Raw genomic sequence first — 14,255 nt, 5'->3', positions numbered from 1 at the left:
CAACGACTCCTAAAGATGCAAACAACTTGATTAAAACAAGTTTACCACCCCACCATTATTCACACTTTGTGTTTTCTAACTGTAGTTCTAAAAACAGATACATATAGAAATGCATCAAAGGAAACTGTAATATTCACAGCCGTTACTTTAACTAGTTAATATACAGTTATATAGTTGGCGTTTTATTTTTTTTTATTGCTAATGGCATTTTTATTAAAGAATATGGAATATTATATACCAAAAAAAGATCACAGGCTGTGTTCTCAGAATTGTGAGAGGGACTTATTACATATCTTGTTATAAATGTGTCATTTTATTTATATAAAGAAAAAAATCTTTATAACAAGATATTAACTTTTATCTGAACTTAAAAAGTTAGTTACTCAACTGAATTTATTTGAACCCATCTGAAAATTAGATAAATTATGTGGTGGTTGTTTTTTCTACATAACCCGGTTGTACATGTTATACTGTTTCAACTACAACAAACACAATATTTTTGTTTTGGGATTTTTTTTTTATCAATGAGTGTGGTTATACATTGGATAAGGATGACAAATCAGAATATTAATCAGGAAAAAAATTGCACCATGCTATCTAGATATGCATTTAAAAAAATATTTTTTCAGTTCTGTGAACAATTGTTAGTACTCCTTTTCAACTCTGACTATCATGCTTTTTAAGGCTCTGACTGAGAAGTCAATGAGTGACTTTTGAATTTGAGCTTGGGGTGGAGGAACATTGGTGGGCATCCACTTTTTGATTTTAGGCACAAAACCCTTACTTTTCAAAAGTATTTAATCTCCCACTAAATTGTTGATTAATTCTAGACTGGCACTTCATATCAATCACAAACTCATGCAGAAAGTTCTCAAATCAACACTGAGGTTCAAGAACTCAAACACCCCATTTTCCCACCTAAATTAATTATTTCAATACTTATAATTGCACACTAAACAGAATAAATGAAAAGGACATAAATTAACTTTCCAAAGGACAAATGAATGTATACATGTTTGGGAAAGCAATGAGATCAAGTAAAAAAAAAAAAAAACATGCACAAAACATTGAATTTAAAAATTCTCTTCAATAACAAAAAAAAAACTACAATGTTGAGGGTATTGAACGGATACAGTAAGATGTTGTATTGCTGCCAAACTAGAAAGAGTGTTTACGTTGAGATACTAATCTGAGAAGCATCAGAAAAACAATGAACAAGCTAAATTATGAACAAAGAATAAACTTTAGTGCAGAAAAAAATGTGTTTTGGGAAAGCTGTATTTTTTCCAAAGAGGACTAAAACCTTTGTGGTATTGGGGCCTTTTATTATAACCACCCTACTTGGCAAAGAGTAAACCGTATATACAAAACTGTAAAGACAGTGTACTGCAAAAGTAAACGGCAAACAATACTTATGATCAAATGAACTTATAATGCGTGATATGATTGGCAACTGTTTATTATAGAGCCTTCCACAAATCCTATCAAACCATTACTGCCAAGAACCATTGAATCTCTCATCCACAGTAATCAGATAGAACTTGCATACATAAAATCAGAAAAGGGGAATAAAAGATATGTGCTGCTGCAAACAACCGATGAACCGCAGATAACTGAAACCCAAGAGTCTGTATCACAAAGTTGATGTAATTAAAAAACTTTAAATGTAGAAGAGCTATACATTTCTATATGACATTTTAGGATTGTATTGTAGTTGTACAACATTCCCTGATGGCCTGTCTTGGCCTGGTGAGAGATACAGAGGAGATCAAATTCAGAAGATCATATAGATGATATTGTCCATTTGAAAGAAAAGAAACGTTAAAAACTCTCAAGTGGGGAACAAAGTAGATCCTGTTGCATTTTGTGAGTGTTGCTCAATGTTGTCCCTTTTTGCTGCGAGAAAAAGTTCCACATGTTGACCACACACACATTCACACACACAGGCAAACTCACACACACACACACACACACACACACACACACACACACACACACACACACACACACACACACACACACACACACACACACACACACACACACCCACACACACACACCCACACACACACACCCACACACACACACCCACACACACACCCATTTCACACACCATTTCACACAGCAGCAGCTTCTGACATTTATTCTGTGAGAGAAAAAAAAAAACATTTGAAACAGGTTTATGAATTATCTTAGACACATATTTAACAAATTTTCAGAAACAGACATAGGCTTAAGATGCTTAAAGGACAAACTTTACAATTCATACAGACTTTAAAATAATTGTCAATGTGTGCATTACATGATTTACAGTTTCTCACCTATGTTAATTTCTTAGCCTTGTTGTACAACGAATCCACAACTTTGCTCATGTTCTGTATGGTTTCAAGGGCTGCTTCATAAGTCTTGTCCACAGGGGGCTCCTCAAATATGATCAGCACTCCTTCACCTTGGTCAAGAATACCTACAATAGCAGACAAACGCATACCACATATTTGGAGTGACTTCAACCTCTTATCATTTTAGTTAAGTGGTGAAGAAAGACTTAATTTGGGGAGAGATTTACTTTTTATTTTCTCTTGGTCTTTTTGCTACATTTTTAATTATAAATCTTTAAAAAAAACGATTACAAGCTTCTTTAATATGAAATAACGAGGTCAACGCTGTGTTGTGTCACAGTTAAAACTGTAATGCTCAACAATAAAAAGATTAAACTAATATTTTACTTGAATATAAAATAATTACAAATTAGACTTACCATGAAACTTTTTGTCCAGGATCATTTGTGACAATTTCCTCTCAACATCACCCTGTGGGTCACAATAAAAAGCCAGACAGAGCTTTTTATGTCTAGTGTGCTTATATGAATCTTCATATATCAATTGAAAAAATGTAGGACATTTATAATATTCAACTTATTTCATATCTTATAATTTTGGTTTATGGTGCTCAGACTGCAAGCTGCAATACACATCAAGCTACAAACAAATAGAATGTTATTCATTTAAATTCACTGTACCAAACTGGTGAGGGAGGTGGAGCGTTACCAGTTGGATCTGGTGGGGCTTACTTCAACGCACAATTTTGACTCTGGATCCGTACTCCTGGATAGGGGATGGACTCTATTCTTCTCTGGAGTTTCCCAGGGTGTGAGGCGACGGGCGGATGTGGGGATACTCACGAGCCCCCGGCTGAGCGCCGCTACATTGGAGTTCACCCCGGTGGATGAGAGGGTCGCTCGCCTACGGGTTGTGGTGGGGAAACTCTGACTGTTGTCTGTGCATATCCGAACAGCAGTTCAGAGTATTCCGCCTTCTTGGAGACCCTGAATGGAGTCCTGAATAGGGCCCCAGTAGGGGACTCCATAGTGAAGCTGGTTGACATCAACGCACACGTGGGAAATGACAGGGACACCTGGAAAGGCGTGATTGGGAGGAACGGCCTCCCCGATCTGAACTCAAGTGGATGTTTGTTATTAGACTTCTGTGCTAGTCATGGATTATCTATAACAAACACCATGTTCGAACATAAGGATGCTCATAAGTGTACGTGGTACCAGAGCACCCTAGGCCGAAGGTCGATGACCGATTTTGTAATCGTGTCATCGGATCTGAGGCCATATGTTTTGGACACTCGGGTGAAAAGAGGGGCAGAGCTGTCAACCGATCACCATCTGGTGGAGAGTTGGCTCAGGGGGTGGGGAAAGACTCTGGACAGACCTGGGAAGCCCAAGCGAGTAGTGTGGGTGAACTGGGAACATTTGGAGGAGGTCCCTGTCCGCGAGATCTTCAACTCACACCTCCAGCAGAGCTTTTCAGGCATCCCTGCAGAGATTGGGGACATTGAACCGGAGTGGGCAATGTTCAAAGCTACCATTGCCGAAGCCGCAGTGGAGAGCTGCGGCCTCAAGGTTTTAAGTACCGCAAGGGGTGGTAACCCTCGAACACCATGGTGGACACTGGTGGTCAGGGAAGCCATCCGACTGAAGAAAGAGGCCTTCCGGGATTTGTTGTCCCCGAGGTCTACGGAGGCAGTTGCAAGGTACAGACAGGCCCGAAGGGCTGCAGCCTCGCCTGTGAGGGAGGCAAAGCAGTGGGTGTGGGAAAAGTTAGGAGAAGTCATGGAGAAGGACTTTCGGTTCGCACCAAAGGGCTTCTGGAAAACCGTCCGCCACCTTAGGAGGGGGAAACAGGGAACCATCCAAGCTGTATACAGCAAAGATGGGACGCTGTTGACCTCAACCGAGGAGGTTATTGGTTGGTGGAAGGAACACTTTGAAGAACTCCTAAATCCCAACACACCCTCTATGCTAGAGGCAGAGCCGGAGGCTGATGGGGGAATCAGATTCTATTTCCCTGGGGGAGGTCACTGAGGTAGTCAAACAACTCTGCAGTGGCAAATCCCCGGGGATTGATGAGATCTGACCAGAAATGCTGAAAGCTTTGGATGTGGAAGGGGTGTCATGGATGACATGCCTCTTCAACATTGTGTGGAAATCTGGGACAGTGCCTAAGGAGTGACAGAACGGGGTGGTGGTTCCCCTCTTCAAAAAGGGGGGATCAGAGAGTGTGTGCCAACTACAGGGGTATTGCACTTCTCAGCCTCCCTGGTAAAGTTTACTCCAAGGTGCTGGAGAGGAGGGTTCGGCCGATTGTCGGACCTCGGATTGAAGAGGAACAATGCGGTTTACGTCCTGGCCGTGGAACGACGGACTACATCTTTACACTCGCAAGGATCCTGGAAGGGGCCTGGGAGTATGCCTATCCGGTCTACATTTGTTTTGTGGATCTGGAGAAGGCGTATGACCGGGTCCCCCGGGAGAGACTGTGGGAGGTGCTGCGGGAGTACGGGGTCTTCTTAGGGTGATCCAATCCCTGTACGTCCAAAGCGAGAGCTGTGTCCGGCTCCTCGGCACGAAGTCGAGTTCATTCCATGTGGGGAGGATGCGCTTTGTCACCAATCCTGTTTGTGATATTCATGGACAGGATATCGAGGCGTAGTCGGGGTGGGGAAGGTGTGCGGTTCGGTGGGCTGGGGATCTCATCGCTGCTTTTTGCAGATGTTGTCTTCATGTCATCATCGGTCCGTGACCTTCAGCTCTCACTGGATCGCTTGGCAGTCGAGTGTGAAGCGGCTGGGATGAGGATTAGCACCTCTAAATCTGAGGCCATGGTTCTCAGCAGGAAACCAGTGGAGTGCGTACTCCAGGTAGGGAAGGAGGTATTGCCCCAAGTGAAGGAGTTCAAGTACCTCGGGGTCCTGTTCACGAGTGAGGGGACAATGGAGCGGGAGGTTGGCCGGAGAATCTGCGCAGCGGGGGCGGTATTACATTCGCTGTCGCACCGTTGTCACGAAAAGAGAGCTGAGCCGGAAGACAAAGCTCTCGATCTACCGGTCAATTTTTGTTCCTACCCTCACCTATGGTCATGAAGGCTGGGTCATGTCCGAAAGAACTAGGTCGCGAGTACAAGCGTCCGAAATGGGCTTCCTCAGAAGGGTGGCGGGCTTCTCCATTAGAGATAGGATGAGGAGCTCAGTCATCCGTGAGGAGCTCGGAGTAGAGCTGTGGTTAAACTCACACGAGCAATGAGGTGAAAATTCTCTTCGCATTGTATGTGAAAGCACCATTAGAAGACGTACATTTTGCATACCCTCAAAATTTGCATTCATTTATGTCATGAACTGGATATTTATATATGGATTATTACAACATTTATTAATCATTAATTGCCTTAATGTGTTTTACTGTTTTTGGAACACTTAAGTATAAAGGTATATCCAATTCCTTGTATGTATGATTGCTAGTATTAATTAGGCATGATTAACAAGATATTTATCAAGAATTAAAAATCATTAAGAAACCTCATACATACATACATATATATATATATATATATATATATATATATATAGGGCCCTATTTTAAGAGTGCTAGAGTTAAGTGCAGCGCTATGCCATAAGTCATAGGCAAAGTCAGTGGGCATGGCCATGAACGTTTGGCACTTTCATGCAAGCATGTGCAAATTGGCTGGATTAGGTGTAATTGAATTCTGATGTTCTTCTCAGGGATTTTCACTGTCTGCATCCTATTAAATAGTCCATACCCTGTCAAGCAGCAGTGATAAAAACAGACAGCACATTCATAGTTTGTAGTGTAAATGGACTGTATGCAATGAATTAGAATAGAAAATCTGCATTAACTGCGTCCTTGATGAATGCCAGGCATATTTCTATGACAGTGAAACACTCCTTTTAAGTGTATAGAAACTGATTCTGTTCTGAATTTGGATGTACGCTCTTGTTAAATGACAGAGAACATAAGTATTATTAATCATTTTCATCTACTGACAAATCATGGCTAGTATTAACTGTGACTGTATCAGCACGCACTTCACTTCTACCGGTTGATTTGGTTAAAAAAAAACACATTTATAAAAATTGTATTCAAACATCTCAACAACAGGTGGAAAATTACTAGTAGGCTACAAATTAAATCATAAATACAATTGTAATAGACAATAATACAAACATAAAAATAAAAGTAATAATAAAAATAAAAATAAATAATTGCCTCAATCAAGTAATAAAAATCTCAAGCGATTACCCCCAAAAAATTACGATTGTCAGGGACATTATTTGATGTTCTGCACTTTCAGAATATGGACATGAACTTTATTACCACCTGTTGGAGGAATCTCCAAATGCAAATACAGGAACTGAATTTGAACTTTGTACGGAGTCAAGAGGTGGCATAAAACGTCTTCGAACAATGACCTATTGCTCAGGAAATAGCAAATTGCAAATTGTTTTGCGGCACTTCATTTACATACAATAAACCCACAGTTTGCACGCCTACACCCACAATAGCGTAAACACTCCCACCCACGGCATTTTGCACTGGCACGAAAATTGCACTTAGAATTAGTGCGTTCACAAAAATTGGATAAGACGCTGCGCACTGTCGTAGCGCTTTGCGCACTCACGAACATTTTGTCCAGAAATGTATTAAACAAATGACAATAAAATGTTTGCTACAGTGAATATAAACTAATAACAAACTATCTGTATGTAGCTTATAAACAATATAGGAAAAAGAATTGCTAAATTATAAATTAACTATAAACTAATGCTTTACAAATGCTTTATATAGTTTGTTACAAATATGGTGTGGTTACAAAAACCATAGTAATTAAGTGTAACCATTTATTTAACTGGCACCAACATTAGAAAAGAACAGCTCGTACCTTTGAGAGTTTGATGAGACCTGCTATATGTGTTATCTAGAAAAGAGAGAAAAGATGAAAGAGATGTAAGAAATTGGTTCGACAACTAAGTTATATCTCTCAAGAGTTATGTGGACTCCTTGTATTATTAACATAAATGTCAACGCTTGTCCAGTTGCATAGAGAAGCACTGCTAGTATGATGGGAAGAAAAGAACACAAGTGAAAGTCCAGTTGAAATGTTTGAGGCAATACGGAAACATCAGCTCAGATAAAGTGTAAAAACAGACAAAACACACACACACACACACACACACACACACACACACACACACACACACACACACACACACACACACACACACACACACACACACACACACACACACACACACACACACACACACACACACACACACACACACACACACACACACACACACACACACACACACACACACACACACACACTACCTGTACTCTCGAGAAAGGCTCAATGACCCGAATTATGTTCTGTTCCAGCAAATTGTCATAAAGTTTGGCCAAGTGCGTTTTGATGATGGGGTCATCCCTCAGTTCTTTTGTGTACTCTGTCAGGGCCTTCATGTGTAAAAAAAAAAAGCAAGCATACACAAAGTTGAACATGACACATCTATGTATATCTTCAATTGCAGACAATAAAAAACAAAAATCTCACCTTTTCAAAATCTGCTAATGATCGGTTCTTGCTGGCTTGTGCTATACATTTCAGTGCATCGGTCTGATGGAGGAAACAGCACAAGGCACAACTATAAGACTGCACGTCATAGACAAAAATGCACACATTTCAATTGATTACTACACTTACAGCGTTTTAAAGAGAGACACTGTTTTTTAGTTCTTACCTGTCTTCCTGCATATCGTAGAGCCAGTTTACCACTGGTCAAGGACTGTACCTCCTCTGGCCTGAAAGACAAAGTATAGCAAAATATCAGTAACTACAGTAATTAACAGGAAAAACATCAATAATATACTAATAGATCAATATCTTTTCTATTTCCTTATTTTTATTAATACATATAACTTGTTTTAGTCTAAGCAACACATGAGTCATTAAGTTTGGGCAATGCATTATGGAGATTCATTTTACTGAAAAGAAATGAAAGCCCAAGTATAACTCGGTAAGGCAGCGTTACATAATAAATCACCATTTACAATGAGCGTTGTATTATCATGTGGCTTCCCACACAGCAACAGTGATAAACTGAAAGCACTTCTCACTTACAAGCTGAGCATGATCTTGCAGAGGAGCATGTATTTGAGTGCAGTGACAGCCCTAGGGCTGTCAATGGAGTCGTAGCCCTCAAAAGCCTCGAAGTAGTAAGAATAGGCTGTTTTAAAATCTTTTTCCTCAGCAGCATGGATAATACCTGGAGTGAAAACATACAAATGGTCAAACATCACGCTTCCAATCTCAAAAAGAACTTGAAGATCAATTAACAGACTTGCCTGACTGCATATCAAGTGCTGCCTGGAGTTTTGGGGGACAGTAAATGGCATTGGCAGTAGTCCTGGCTGAGGTAAGTGCAGCCCTGGCTTTCGGAAGGTTGCTGAGGGCATGGTAGGTTTTACTCTCCAGCAGCTGAACCTCCACCAGCAGAGCTTTATCATCCATCTTCTTTAGCTCTTGCAGCAACTGGGTGCCTGAGGAGACAGAATATAGCTTGTTATCTTAGTCCAAGACAATAAGTCATATATAAACATTTGATTTATACAATCATTTTACCAAGCTGTAGTGCTTCCTGGTATCTCTTGGTGTCGAAATACAGTGAAATAAGTCGAGCCTGAAGAAGAAAAAAAAAAAAAAAAGCATATTGAGAAAAGGAACATCTATAATTTATTATATTGTTATAAACTGCTAGAGAAATCATAAAAAAATCTATTAAACAGACACAAGTAAATAAACCATTTACAGATGGTTAAAGGTAAAATTATGCAACACTTACTTACATTTAAGGGGCTTTCCAAGATTTAAGATGTGTTATTCGGCAATGCAAAGTCATGGTAAATTCACTCAAACACTTCAGTGTACGGAGGGTGGAATGACCAAAAGCTTATATTATAGTTTGCGCAATTTGATATGACGTGTATACATCACAATAGATATTTTTGCTGGTAATTCACATTAAAACAAAATAATTCCCATAAAAATTAGTAACACTGTAAACACTGGAAGCATATGTCAGTAAATGTTTTCGGAGTAGGCTATAGCTTTCTGTTTGCTGTTAAAAAATTAAAAGAAATTCTAGTTGTTGACACATTTCTATCATTGCACAGTATATACTGTCATACAGCCCAGAACTTATAAAGTGGCTTAAGGCTTTTATAAAACAGTAGCAACAGCAGTTTGATAAAGACACCAATTTTCAATCAATAATAAATAATCAATCTCAAAATTCAAGCTCAAACATTTCTCCCAAATTAAACAGTTCATAAGCAGAATTATGAATTGTGTACCATTTTAACGGTTTCTTGTATCATTTTGCATTAATATAGAATTCAAATAGTGTGCGTCACGGGTGTGTGTCTCCGTTATTTTACAACAACGAATTCTGAACATGACTTTTCCAAGCAGATTTCAAAGCTGGAACAATCCGTTTATAAAAAGCATTGGACCATGTAATAGCTCTGATTGTACAGACAGATCAAGGCCGATGCTCAACCATTTTTCTTCATGGTTACCTCTAGGGCCTGCCTGAGGAAGGTTCTCTTCTCAGCTTTAGCCCACTCGATGCATTCCAGACACAGCTCGACCTCCTTGCCTGTGGCTGCCTCCATGTCCAAGAATAGATCCAGGAGTGAGCGCACCAACCGTGCTGCCTTTGCCTTGCTTATGGAGATCAGGAACGGCCTCACAAACTTCAGCAGGCCTCCAAGCTCTTAAAAAAACATGAGAATGATAATGTCACAAAAAGATAAAGCATTCCAAAAGACGACAGGGCTTCCTCACTGGATAATGATTCCCACCTGCAGCTTGTCCCGTTATAGCCAGGAGAGAGCCCAACTCCAGGATGCTCTGCTCCTTGACACGTACCGCTTCTTCATCGTCCTGCTGAACATCTCGTCTCACTTAAAAAGCCAAAATGAGAACAGAGTTAGGCAGTAACTAAGACCAGGGTTTTTCAGCATTGATTATTTTTTGCCCACCAAAAGATAATTTTGGGCCACCGATGCAAATTCAACGACATTCATCTTGCATTCAATGCTGCATAAGTGCTATAGGTTTCTGAAGCACGCATCTGCGTGGTGCAATTGAAGACTAATTTTGTGTTGTGTGAACCTTCGCAGAAACCCTCCAATTATCTGCTCTGTAGTACCTCTTTAGGAAGGTGCGCAGATGTCAACCAGGCTTCTCTCGATATATGTGCGGCAGAGACAGTACAGCACAGAGCGGATCACTTGCACAACTTAGTCTGGGCTTTACTTGATATTGCTGCACAGACCACAAAACTTCTGTGACCCATTTGAATTCTACTGAGATGTTTTTACTTTAAAGCGCTACAGAGGAAGTCAAACCTATCAAACGGCTGGACAACCAAGACATTCTAACCACCGCTGATGAAGAGCAAAAAAAAAAAAAAAAAGTTACAACAATGTGCCATGCACCAACATAAATTACAAGGCTTTTTGAACTACACTTCATCACCCTTACTAAACTTTCACAGTAAACTAACAAAAATTGCATAATAAATGATACAACGAGATACAAACCAGTGGTTATGACATTGCATTCTCACAATGGAAATATGGTAAACATAAGGGCAAGTAGAATGGAGAATAAAGAGCTTTAAAAGTTGAATTCAAAATGCTCCAGTTGCTTAGATGATCAAACATTACTTGTTCATCCAAACATGTAAACATAATGTGTAATAGGGGTGCACCAATAGATCTGCCACTCTTCATTTTAAATCTGTGATCAAAATCGAACCCAGAATTACATGCGTATAACTTGTCAGGTGCCCATTTTCAAGAGACAATACTGTTGTAGGCAGGGCCGAAGCAAAGTAATCTGGGCCCCCTGACTGTATTTGCTCTGGGCCCCTTTCCTATTAAAACATACAGTTTAGAATTTGTTTTAGGGCCACCTGGACCGTTGGGCCCCTCGAATCGTTACCACCTTTCACCCCACTAGCTACAGCCCTCATAGAAGGCAAATTCTGACTCGCTGTACAGTTAGAGCTTGGGGAGGACAAAGATATTGTCATCATATGTAAAAAGAATGAAACAATAAATAAACATGCAAATACAAATTATATAACATGAGGCCGCCTGCATCTCTCTCTCTCTCTCCCTCTCTCGAACCGCCGTATCTGGCTGCCCTTTATCTCGCTCTCCTGCTGATTAGCCGATTCAGCGCCAGCCATGCTCCATCACGGCCAGGCAACGCCCTCCTCCTCATCACACTCTTATTTTTTTACGTATCTCTGCTGTGTGATGCTCTCATGGTGTTTACTGGTTGCCACTGCATCACAATGATCTTTGATAGAGACAACAGAACTATTCATGCCCATTTTCAATTTAAGCAAATCACTGTATTAAAATAATATTGATCGGCAGTGCCCTCAAATTATGTGATCGGTATACCACTAATATATATCTACATAACTAATAAATTTTTTTAATACATTAACTGCAACTATGCAATAAACCAACTTAACGTGTGTAGATGACCGTGTACGTCAGCCACTACCGAAAACTATTTTTAACTCAGGAAAAGCCCATGACCAACCATCCATGGATTTATGAGAGCTGACCTGAAGGTTAAAGAAAGTCACGGAAAGACGAAAGAGAGAGAGAGCGAGAGAGAGAGAGAGAGAAACTGGATATAAACATTTTAATTGACTTACTAGTTACTTACAACAAAATAACAAATACCAAACAACGAAAGTCATTTAATACCTAAACTAATGTCATAGTAAAAAGCCATTGAAAACCTTTGCAAGCAACACTTCCTTGAAACATTTCTATATTAATGCAAACAAAATCCAGTCATTTACAAAAGTAATAATACTTTCAAGGATAGTGAGACATACTTTCCGTTAGTTACTTGCAAAATATATATTTAAGACTAGACAAAGAAATGTTCCGGGTTAAGCTTAATCAATAGCATTCGTAGCATAATGTCGGTTACCGCGGGGAATTATTATTTTTTTTTAATCATTCATGTTTTTCTTTTTATAAAAAGAAGCAAAAATCGAGGTTACAGTGAGGCACTCACAATGGAAGTGAATGGGGACCAATTTTTGAACGTTGAAATAGTCACAGTTTCAAAAGTATAGCAACAAGATAAAACAATATGCGTGTAAACATGATTTGTGAGATAAAATCCCTTACTAACCTTTTCTGTGTAAAGATACAGCCAATTTTACAACTTAATTTCCACGACAATGTAATATCAACAAACCCTAAAACTACTGTAAAAATTACTATATAAACAACTTTTCAGCTCAAATAATACAAAAGTTTTAAAAGAAAAATTAATGTAAGTGGGTTTTTTTATTTTTATTTTAAGCTTCACGTTTCTGTGTTTAATCCCTCCAAAAATTGGCCCCATTCACTTCCATTGTAAGTGCCTCACCGTAGCCTCGATTTTTCCTTTTCTTTTTTTTTTTTTAAGAAAAGATGGAACAAGCATAAAGACATTTTTGTGGTAATCAACATTATACCACTTGTACTGAACCCAGAACATTCCTTTAAAGATCAAGTAACAGCAAACAGATATTTATATCAAAATAATCAGAGCTGAAACCAATAAACAACCTATCAACATGATTCAAACAGATCAAAAATAAATAAATATATTAATAAAACATTTCAGAGGCTAATAAGGTTGATGCCATGATAGAAACTCAACAGGTCATTTAGTCAACAAATATTAACAGCTGGTCCACACAAGCTGTCATTAAAAGCAGGGCTCACATGACAGATCTAAGCTAAATTCTCACTTTACTCTCCTATCAAACTACTTAAATTTAGATCACATGATCTAATTAGAGAGTATCAATCTATATTTCTATATGATCCAAATGAATAATGTTTTTTTAAAGATGTTTGTGCAGCCAAACAAACAAACAAACAAAAACTTCAGCCAATGTTACGCCAGCCAAAGCAGAAACGTCAACGCTTGTTTTGGTGTGGTTGTGAAACATAAAACTAAAATTACACAATTTTCAATAAAATGCCACAGGCCAAGTTATATTGGAAATGTAACTGAAGTAACAGTTATTTGGGAGTTGGGCCTTGGCCTGGATGAGTGGCTAAAATCGCAAGCTAACTGTCCACACACACTGGCCGGGTCACAAAACCAAGAGAGCTGCCTGCTAAGACCGTATTAATAGAATCATAGGCGCCTTCTAACGCTCGATTTGTAATTTCAAACATGCTTATGACACTCAAAAATGCAGTATTGGTTCGAAGTTCGATGCTAACGCTTTGACACCTAAAAACGCTGTCTCGGTAGGCACCTCACAAGATTTAGAGACGCACGCACAGTGCCGTGAGTCAGCACCGGCTCATGGTTTCCCAGCTTTCAAACAATACTAAAACCCGTCAGAGCAGACATGCAGAGTAAGAAGTAAAGCTTTAGAAAAGGCTTTGAAGAGGTTTTACCTATTGAATGTAAAATGTCGATAGAAGCGTTTCTGTCTGTGCTGATAAGAGACTGAGCTCTCTGAAACTCCACCACTGCCGCAGCTGCCATCTTCCCTTTTCAAACATCTCATTGCCCACAAGCACTTGCGAACCCAACCGGAAGTGCGTGTAGACGTACGTATTCGCGTGCGGTGGTAGCATGGGTTTTGTCGTCTTTATTCACTATTTATTTTCTTTTTTTTTTTATCTAAGGAAGGAAAGTGGGCTAAACTCCAGAATTTAAATGGATTGTTCACCCCAAAATGAAAAATCTGTCATAATTTACTCACCCTCCTGTTGTTCCAATCCCAAATTACTTTAATTGTGTTCTGTTCCATACACAACTATCATACGGCTTTGGAAG

General features: G+C 39.4%; 1 protein-coding gene across 1 annotated transcript; it reads right to left on the bottom strand.

Annotated features, from left to right (window-relative positions):
* Positions 1-504: 504 nt before the first annotated feature.
* LOC127633215 (26S proteasome non-ATPase regulatory subunit 11B) lies at positions 505-14,019 on the bottom strand. The gene is made up of 14 exons (XM_052112142.1): positions 13,871-14,019; positions 10,229-10,330; positions 9,944-10,140; positions 8,988-9,045; positions 8,711-8,905; positions 8,487-8,631; positions 8,107-8,167; positions 7,920-7,982; positions 7,697-7,822; positions 7,245-7,280; positions 2,759-2,810; positions 2,322-2,464; positions 2,112-2,146; positions 505-1,967 (listed from the first exon to the last, which is right to left on the bottom strand). Exons 1-12 carry the CDS (start codon positions 13,959-13,961, stop codon positions 2,322-2,324), a joined length of 1,269 nt encoding a protein of 422 aa, XP_051968102.1. The 5' UTR covers positions 13,962-14,019; the 3' UTR covers positions 505-1,967; positions 2,112-2,146.
* Between the last annotated feature and the right edge of the window lie 236 nt (positions 14,020-14,255).

The sequence above is a fragment of the Xyrauchen texanus genome, chromosome 40 (assembly GCF_025860055.1).
Source record: "Xyrauchen texanus isolate HMW12.3.18 chromosome 40, RBS_HiC_50CHRs, whole genome shotgun sequence".
In the NCBI taxonomy this organism is placed as follows: Eukaryota; Metazoa; Chordata; class Actinopteri; order Cypriniformes; family Catostomidae; genus Xyrauchen; species Xyrauchen texanus.
The sequence above is the reverse complement of the archived record's forward strand: the minus strand, read 5'-3'. Positions and strand labels throughout refer to the sequence as shown.